The sequence below is a fragment of the Chrysochloris asiatica genome, unplaced genomic scaffold (assembly GCF_000296735.1).
Source record: "Chrysochloris asiatica unplaced genomic scaffold, ChrAsi1.0 scaffold00162, whole genome shotgun sequence".
NCBI classification, from domain to species: Eukaryota; Metazoa; Chordata; class Mammalia; order Afrosoricida; family Chrysochloridae; genus Chrysochloris; species Chrysochloris asiatica.
The window spans coordinates 3,558,676-3,569,119 of NW_006408680.1; the positions used below are offsets into that span (position 1 = coordinate 3,558,676).

Sequence of the window (10,444 nt, forward strand, 5' to 3'; positions counted from 1 at the left end):
CTGACATCCATTTTGACCTTTTCCTTCTTTCTTGTCTTCTCAATGACTTTTTGCTTTCTTCATGTATGATGTTCTTGATGTCATCCCACAACTCTCCTGGTCTTTGGTCTTTAGAGTTTAATGTATCAAATCTGTTCTTCAGATGATCTCTAAATTCAGGTGGAATATATTCAAGGTCATATTTTGGCTCTTGTGGACTTGTTTTTATTTTCTTCAGCTTCAGTTTGAATTTGCATATGAATAACTGATGGTCTGTTCCACAGTCTGCCCGTGGCCTTGTTTTCACTGATGATATGGAGCTTTTCCATCTTCTCTTTCTGCAGATATAGTGAATTTGATTTCTATGTTTTCCATCTGGCGAGGTCCATGTTTCTGTTATGCTATCTAAAGATGGTATTTGAAATAAGCAAATCATTGGTTTTGCAGTATTCTGTCATGCGTTCTCCAGCTACATTTCTATCACCAAGGCCATATTTTCCAACTACTGATCCTTCCTCTTTGCTCCTTTGCACTCCAATCATCAGTAATGAGCAATACATCTTGATTGCATGTTTGATCCATTGCAGATTGAAGAAGTTGGTAGAATTCTTCTATTTCATCTTCACTGGCTTTAGTGGTTCGCGTGTAAATTTGAATAATAGTGGTATTAACTGGGCTTCCCTGTAGGCGCATGGTTATTATCCTATCACAGACAGCATTGTGCCTCATGACTTATCTGGACATGTTCTTTTTGACGATGAATGCAACACCATCCCTCTTCAATTAGTCATTCTTGGCATAGTAAACCATGTGATTGTCAGATTGTCGTACTGTGGTGGCTTGTGAGTTTCTGCGATTCTGGAAGCTATGCCACCAGTATTTTAAATACCAGCAGGGTCACCCATGGTAGACAGGTAGACATGGCCAATACCAGTTTATTTCAGCTTACTAATGCCTAAAATATTTATGTTTATGCATTCCATTTCATTTTTGACAACTTTCAGTTTTCTCAGATTCATACTTCATACATTGCATGTTTCAATTTTCAGTGGATGCTTACAGCTGTTTCTCTTCATTTGAAGTTGTACCCCCATCAGGAAATGAAGATCCTGTGGGCTTTTCTCCCATGACCTGTACTCCATTAGTGTTATCAAGGTCAACTCTACTTTGAGGAAGCTCTTCCCCAGCTGCATTTTGAGTGCCTTCCAACCTGAGGGGTTTATTTTCCTGCACTATATCTGACAGTTTTTTTTTCTGCTATTCACAAGGTTTTCAGTGACTAAAGATTCAGAAGTAGTTCGTCATTCTTTCTTCCTAATCTGTCTTTGTCTAGAAGCTCAAGTGAAACCTGTCCACCATGGGTGACCCTGCTGGTATTTAAAATACTGGTGGCATAGCTTCCAGAATCGCAGGAACTCACAAGCCACCACAGTACAACAAACTGGACAGATGAATGGTGGCCTGGTAGTACCTATCAGGACTACAGGAACGTGAAAGACACAACTTTTATGAAATAAAATCAGTAAAATTTAAATTACTCTTTAGAAAAAAAATTGGCAAAAATGATAAAAAGAATGATGGATTTTTGTTAAGTTTGCCTTTAGAAACCAAGGTTCTCTGATAACAATGTGTTTGTGTTGAGCTGTAAAATATTCCCACTGTGATCAAGTAGATTGTGACTCGAGCAGATGCCATGTATGCAGAGCTCAGCTGTGCTCCATTGGGGTTTCAGGGTTACAATCTCTCAAAAGTATGTCTCTAGGTTTTTCCTTTCCTGAGCCTCTGGGTGGAATTGAAACTTTAGTTAGCAGTAGGGCTAAATTATGTCATCTCTGTCACTCAGAAACACCAGGCTATATAATTTAATAATATTGAAAGAAATGGTTTAAAATCAGGAAAACTGTGGTCCAGGGTAGGATTCTTTCACTCTACTTATTCAATCTGTTTACTGAGCAAATAATCAAAGAGGATGAATTACATGAAGAACATGACATCAGTTGGAGGAAGACTCATTAACAACCTGCGATATTCATACGATACTACCTTGCTTGCTGAAAATGAAGAGGACTTAAGCCTTCAGTATGGGTTATACATTAATGTAAAGAAAACAAAATCCTCATCACTGGACCAGAAAATAGCATTATGATAAATGGAAAAAAGAAGTTATCAAAGACTTCATTTTGCTTGACTCCACCATCAACAATCATACACTCATGGAAGCAGCAGACAAGAGATCAAATGATGTACTGCACGAGGAAAATCCACTTCCTAAGACCTGTTTAATGTGTTCAAGAGCAAAGATGTCAGTTTGAGAACTACAGAGTACCTGACCCATGTCATGGTATTTTTAATAGACTCATATGCATGTGAAAATTGGTGAACAAATAAAGGAGATCCTAGAAGAATTGGTGCATTTGATTTATGGTGTTGGATAAGAGTGAATAAGGTACCACATGTTTACATTCATGTTTGTGTTTACATTCATGTTTGTGTTTACATTCATATATGCGTTCATACTTACATATGTTTACATTCACATACATGTTCTCATTCAAAAGTATGTCCACATTCACATATATGTTTACATTCATATATATGTTTACAGTCACATACATTTACATTCACATGCATGCTTGTATTAATAAGTATGTTTACATTCACATATACTTTACATCTACATATATGTGTATATGCATGTGTGTTCACATTCACATGCATGTTTACAGTCATAGGTATGTTTGCATTCATACAAGTGCAACTTACACATGTGCTTACATTCATATGCATGTTTGTGTCCACATGTATGTTTACATGTTTATATTCATATGCATGTTTGCATTCATATATATGTTTACAATCATAACTATGTTTACATTCACATATAAGTTTACATTCATGTATATGTTTACATTCATATATAAGTTTACATATATATTGCAAAAACATGAGCCACCAAACATTCCTCTGACAACACTCTCTACTCCTTAGCTGGACTTGAGAATCCAATGCAATGGCTTCCCAGAACCCTAACATCATTATCAGGTATGGGGTTTACTAGGGAAGTTAACAGGCTATAACATAGGATCAGAGAATGGTCTAGGCATAGTTGTTCCAGGTAGCTGCTGATCAGTGCCCACTGGACACACCACTCTACCATAAGCATCAGCCTGAAGACACTCACCTCTAGCTCCTTGGATCAGCAAACTTTGCTCCCACACCGTAAGTGCCTGGAGCCATCACTCTACAAACAAACACTGTTTCCCAAGTCACTTAGCACTATTTGCTCTGTGGATTGAGAAGTCCACTGCTCTGTTTCATGCCCTGGTTCTTGGTTCTTCTGCTCCTGCTCCTCTGCCTCTCCGCTTTCACAGCTTTCTATCCCTGAGTCAATGAGTTTCAACACACAGGGACCTTGGGCCCAAGGACATTCCAGTCCTAGTTATTTTTCTTTGATGGCAGAGAGAATCTTCTGCCTGCTTCTGAGATGGCTCATTTAAAAACCATGCTAGAGTTTCACAGTTTTATAATGACAATGATGTCTGCTAACATAGCTGAATCATATCATCCTATTCTTATTAATATTTTCTCCCACCTTCTATCACCCAGGGAAGAAATGTTGTTGGGTGGGAGTTACGGACTATGGCTAGCAGAAACATTAGATGAGTCATGACATCTATACATGTTTATATATATGTGTGTGCGTGTTTGTGCGTGTGTGTGTGTTGAGAGGTTGAGACTGAGAGATAGAAAGAGTGCAGGATGAAACACAAGCTGCTCCATGGTAGAAAGATGTAGGAGTCTGCTTCTGCAAAGCTTACAGCCTTGGCAACCTTGAAGTGTGTAGTATAGGGTTGCTGTGAGCACAATCCACTTGTTGACACATAACTATAACTGATGTATCACTGTAGGATAAGCACTGGACTGTGAACCACAAGTTCCATGGTTCAAATCCACCTGCTGCTATTCCGAAACCCTATACAGGTTTGCTATGAGTCAGCATCAATTCAACGGCAGTTAACAACAACAAATATGTACATATGTGTGCGCCAAAAATTTAGTGGAAAAATGGGATTAGAAGATAATGAAATTTTCCACCCTCATGTATATCTGGCTATCTAGTTATTGTTGTTAAGTGCTGCCGAGTCTGTTCTCACTCATATAGACCCTGTGTACAATGAAATGAAACCATCCCTGGTCCTGTGACTTTCTTACATTGTTGTTCTATTTGAACCTATTGTTGCAGCCACAGTGTCTGTCCATTTTGTTAAGAATCTTCTTTTTTAATTGATCCAGTACTTAATCAAGCATGATGTTCCCTTCCAGGGACTCGTCTCGCGTCTCCTGATAACATGTTCCTAGGAGTGGTGGTGGTGGTGGTGTGCTGTGGAGTCACTTCCGACTCATAATGACCCTGTATATGCTTTCCAAGGCTGTAAATCTTTATGGGAGCAGAAGGCCTCACGTTTTTCTCCTGGCACAACTAGTAAATTTGAACTACTGGCTTTTTGCTTAGCAGCCCTACTCGTAATCCACTATGCTTCCAAGGTTCCTTGTCCCTAGTAGAACACTGTACTAAAAAGTAAACTTTGCTACACCTCAACATTTGCCATCCTCACAAATCTTGCTATTTTTCTTTAATATCTTCCATTTTTCACCATTCTCTACGACATTAGGCATTCAGGTATCTGAAATATGCTGGAGACCAAAAATTATCATAACCAAAAATTATCAAAACTTCATATCTTTTTCTTCTTCTGTTGTCACCATTTTGGTTAAGTCTATCATCGTCTGTCACCTCTCTAAAATGTGCTAATTGGTTTGACTGATGTAAATTTTCTATTTTTCAATATATCCTTATCATGCCTGTTGTTGTTAGGGGCCATTGAGTTGGTTCCAACTCATAGTGATTTGATGCACAACAGAACGAAACACTGTCTGGTCCTGCACCAGCCTCATAATTATAATGTGTGAGCCCATTCTATTGCCATTGTTGTCAACCCATCTCATTGGGGGTCTTCTTCTTCACTGACCCTCCACATTTCCAATCATGAAGTCCTTCTCCAGGGACTGTTCCCCACTAACAATTTGTCCAAAATATAAAATACAAAGTCTCACTATCCTCACTTCTAAGGAACGCTCTGTCTGTATTTTTCTAACACAGATCTGTTTGTTCTCTGGCAGTCCATGGTATAGTCAATATTCTTCTCCAACACCATAGTTCAAAGGCATCAGTTCTTATACAGCCTTCCTTATTCATTGTCCAACTTTCATATTTCACATTACACCTATTGTTGTTTAGTACCATTGAGTTGATTTCGACTCATAGGAACCTGTACAGGGTTTCTGAGGAGCAACTGGTGGATTTAGACCATTGACTTTGTAGTGCAAACTGACATGGTGGTGCAGTGTTTATCCTATTAGCGTCATACCAGGACTCATAGTCAACCTGTTCTGTTGTCATAGTAATATATATTACATATCCATTAATGATAGATATGTTAATATTTACTTTAAAATCTGTTACAAGTTGGACAATGTGACAGATACTGTTAGAGAAAGATTTCATAAACTGGGTTAGAAACTGAAATGATGTGGTATAAAGTAAAGTGGCAGAAAATATTAAAGAAAATTAAAGGAACTAGGTGATGTATTGTTAAGTGCCTTGGAGTCATTTCTGACTCACAGAGACCCTGTATAGAGTTTCTAGTGAGCAGCTGGTGAATTTGAACCACCAACCTTGCTGTTTAAATGGACCTCGCAGTACAGTGCATTATCCACCAGCGCCACACCAGGACCAGGTGATGTATTAATTATGTCTTTAATGCATGTCCTTTCAGCATAGTGTGACTTAAGGAGGAGGGAAAAGTCATTTGCTTTCTAGGAAGCAACCATTTCTTTGATGACTTATTTCTCAGCATTGATAATAGAAGCCAGGAGCCATTAAAATGTCATTTTACTTGTGTGGCATCCGGGATTATGCACTGGACTGCAAGTTCAGTTTGAATCACAAGGTTGGTGGTTCAAATTCACTAGCTGATCCTGGGAATAATCATACAGGGTCGCTATGAGTAGAAACCAACTTGACAGCACTTAACAACAACAACAATAAGAAAATTACTGCCACTTTAGAACACTGTATATAGTGAAAATATCTTCCAGGAACAAGAGAGAATTAAAATAAGTTTCTGCCAAAACAAAAGAATACAGAAAGCAAACCACTGGCAACCTTTCAAATCTTCAATAAAAGAAATTCTAAAATTTTTAATGCAAGGCAGAAACAAAGTTTTCCTAGGTGGAATAGCTACTATGTATATATTTATTGAGATGAAAGTAATTATATATGAATATCTAACTGAATGTTGAATATATAAAGAAAAATGAATAAGGTCATACAGTGTTTTAAATAGAAAATTAAAGACAATGACAATACATTTGGAGACATTATTAAGAACAATGCATTGCTCAGAAGGAGTATAATGTATGTATTTCAGCTGACAAGTATAAGAATTCATGGTGTAAAGTATTGTATGTTGTTGTTTTCAGGTGCCGTCAAGTTGGCTCTCACTCAATGACTTTATGCACAACAGAACGAAACACTGCCGGATCGTGTGCCATTGCTGCCAAGACATGTCGTTTGGGTGTCTTCTTTGTCACTGAACCTTCATGTTAAAAAGCTTGATGTCTTTCTCCAGGAACTGGTCCCTCCTGATAATGTGTCTGAAGTATGAGAAACAATGTCTGGCCACCGTGGCTTCTAAGGAAGACTGCAGCAGCACTATTTCCAATAGTGATTTGTCTGTTCTTCTAGCAGTTCATGGTACTTTTCTTTCTAACAGGGCTTGACAAACAGAGACTATGACTAGTGCAAAGTGAGATGTTAAAGACTGATTACAGAAAAGTAATCATAAAACAGACAAGAGAAGAGAAAAAAAGAAAACCAAAGAGATAAGCAAATACAATGTACACGTTAAAGGTGTAGATAACATGCAAATACATATATTCAGCAATTACATCATGGAAATGTCTATGTTTTCACAAGATGCCAACATGATATATATGTTTATATATATGTATATGTGTAGTTGTTGTTATTAAGTGCCATTGAATTGAATTTGACTCATAGCAATCCTGTATTGGGATTCTGAGGAGCAGTTGGTGGATTTGAACCAGCCTGGGCTGTAGTTAACAGCCCAATGAATATCATACAGCTATATACAAGCAATAAACAATGAAAAAGACACATTTATTTTCATGATCACTTAGGATATTTACAAATATTGACACTACACTAGACCATAAAGCAAGCTGTAATGAGTTTAAATTATTAAAATCATGCACATTATGTTTTCTAAATACTCAAACTATAAAGAACAAAATCATACAACAAATCAATAGCAAAAAGAATTAGACATCCTCCATGGAGTTGAGAAGTAATAAACACACTTTAAACTAACCCCCAGTGACAGAAGGATATATGATAGGAATTAGGAAACAGTATTTATTGATAATTCTTGTCAATACGTATGGTATGCTCCCTTAGCATTACTTAGATGGGATCTTAGGGCCTGAGATGTGCACTTTCATAAAGAAGAAAGTGTAACAGTGTTGGAATTAAGAATCACTTCAAAAATTTAAGAAAAATATAAAACCACAGAAATCCAGATAAAAATCAAATAAAAAGAGTTCAAATTAATAAGAATAGATAGAACATAAACTTGATAAGATTGGTCAATCTTTAGATAGATTGATTAGAAAAATTGATAGTGATCAGGAGGGAGAGAGAGAGAAGGAAGCCAGGGATGAGGTTGGAGTGGATACCAACTGAGTAGAATTGGACATTGGATTTCCCAGGCTGTGATATTTACCAGCATGCAGCTTCTGATGGGTGTGCACTTCAGACTTTATGGTAAGCAGCCAAGTACTTAACTAGTAGGCCTCCAAAACTTGTGACAGGAATGGAAGCCATGCTCACTCCTGTCTCTTGGACTTTGTATTTTCTGATGCTGTGTTTCCACTCCTGCCATTGTTGCCTGGTTATCTCTCAGCCTGTCTTACAGAATTCAGTGGGAACGTCCCTTTTTCAGGAATTCTTTCTGCATCTTCACTCTCCCTTTCCATTTTGGCAATTACTGCACTTCTAACTGCTGTAGGATCAGCACTGCTAACCACAGGGTCAGCAGTTCAAACCCACCAGCTGCTCCTCAGAGACCTTATACAGAGTCACTGAGAGTCAGAACCAAAGTGTTGGCACTTAGCAACAACAACAGCAACTAAAGGAAGCATTGCACAATTAGTGACTCACCGTTTCCCTGTTCCAGGAGAACAGCAACATTTCCTGTTTGGTTTATTACCCTACTCCCTCTTCAAAGAAGAGGTTTTTTTGTTTTTTTGTTTTTTTTGCACAAATCAGAACCTTGGTAAATGTTTGTTGGATGAATGCATGCATGTGTGAACAAAGTCACCACTTGATTTAGTCAGAGAAAGTTGTCTTTTTAACTCTCCAAAGAAATTTAAATCAGCAACTTCACTTACTTTCACATTGCCCTACAGTAACTTGATATTCCAATGGCAGAAAATCTTTACTAAGAATCACACTGATTACAGATTTGCATTGCTTAGATTTAAAAAAAAACACCACAACAGCATGAATAGGAGAGTGATTTTTGAGGTGCCTCCTGGATTTAACTCAGAATGTCAGCGCACGTAAACCCCAGCAATCACTGAAGTCAGATGTTTTCGCTAGAGCAACAGGCAGACTGTGATTGACCTTTCTGTACGAGACAGAGAATTACTATGGCATTTTACCAGAGCAGCTCCAAGAAAAACTTTATCTTTGATAAACACAGTAATTATACTTGAGGTCTTCACACACACCACTGCTGTTTTGTCTTCTTCTCCAGGAACATTGCAACTTCAGTGTGGCATAAATGAGGATTGCTTGCACTAGACCCACTTTTGCAGAGGTGTGAAATCAGTGTCTAAAAATAAGAAGAAACCCAGAAACTTGATAAAAGCATTGTCTTGGCATAATATCTTTGGTGTTGTTTTGTTATGTTATTAGTTCTGTCACCTCAGCCCCTGGTTCATGGTGACCCCCTGCACAGTGCAGCAGTCCCTTCCCAGTCCCGCACCATACTTGCCATCATTTGTGAATCAGACTATGGTGGTCAAATGTGTTTTCATTGCCGATGTTTGGAAGCTGATCACATGGTCTACCTTCTTAGTCTATCTTTGTCTGGAAGTTCTGGCCAAACCTCTTCATCATAATATTATTATTGTAGTTGTTAAGTGCCATCGAGTCAGTTCCGATCTGTAGCGAACCTGTATAGGGTTTCCAAGTTACAGCTGGTGAACTTGAACTGCCGACCTTTGGCTTCAAAGCGACTTTGCAGTCCAGTGCATTAACCCACGGCACCACACTGAGACTCAACATAATAGCATAATTGTTATTGCTGTTGTTGTAATGTGCCGTGGAGTCGGTTCTGACTCATAGCGACCCTGTACAGTGTTTCTGAGGCTGTAAATCTTTACAGGAGCAGAAAACCTCATCTTTCTGCCACTGAACAGCTGGTAGAATAGCATAATAACAACTCATAAAGCTCTACTGGCAGATGGGTGCTGATTGTGCATGAGATGCACAGGCCAGAAGCAAACCCGGGACTCCTGCATGGGAAGTGAGAATTTACCTCTGTGCCACCATTGTCCCTGAGTATCAACACAGCTTTATGTACATATTCGCTATAATTAAAGATCAGATGGTTTTTATGTTTATGAAGAGTAATCGCTATTGCCAAATATGAATAGGCAGTGTTTCATTATGTTGTGCATAGGGTCGCTATGGGTCGGTACCGACTTGATGGCACCTAACAACAACAGCAACATAGAATTCATTTCAAGCTGGGACAAGCTAGAATCAATTTTATTTATTGTTCTCTGATGAAAAATAAATACTTGTTAGATAGAAAATAATAAATACCGTGCACTTAAGATAATTTTAAAGTCCACAATCTAGATAAACCTGATGTGTAACATCTTGAGCAGATTCTGTGTACGTTCACTGTGCTATTGTTAATCAAACATGAATGAGAACAACTTCTGGCCTTTGAAAGGTTTCTAACATTGACTCACCTTCCAACGTCAATTCTTTCCGTCTCTGGTTCATTTGACCAAGGAAGAAACAGGAGGTAAACTGCTTCTATGAGGATTTAAACCTACTGCCACCCAGTTTGATTCTCATTCATAACGACTGTTTATAGGGGTTCTGAAATGAAATCTTTAAATGAGCATGTAGCTTCAAACAGGTGAACAGTTCTACTCTGTCCTATGTTGTTGTTGTTAAGTGCCATCAAGTCGATTCCGACCCAAAATGACCCTGTATAGGGTTTCCAAGGAGCAGCTGGTGAGCTTGAACTGCTGACCTTGTAGTTCAAATGGCTTTGCAGTCTGGTGCATTAACCCACAGCGC

General features: G+C 38.4%; 1 protein-coding gene across 1 annotated transcript in view; it reads left to right on the forward strand.

The window, feature by feature from the left end:
- Positions 1-2,864, forward strand: part of LOC102838272 — a 20,684-nt gene extending 17,820 nt beyond the window's left edge. Inside the window, exons 4-6 of the mRNA XM_006871185.1 lie at positions 2,538-2,583; positions 2,626-2,675; positions 2,712-2,864. Coding sequence (XP_006871247.1) covers positions 2,538-2,583; positions 2,626-2,675; positions 2,712-2,864 — 249 coding nt within the window. The remainder of the gene's footprint in view (positions 1-2,537; positions 2,584-2,625; positions 2,676-2,711) is intronic.
- Positions 2,865-10,444: the final 7,580 nt, after the last annotated feature.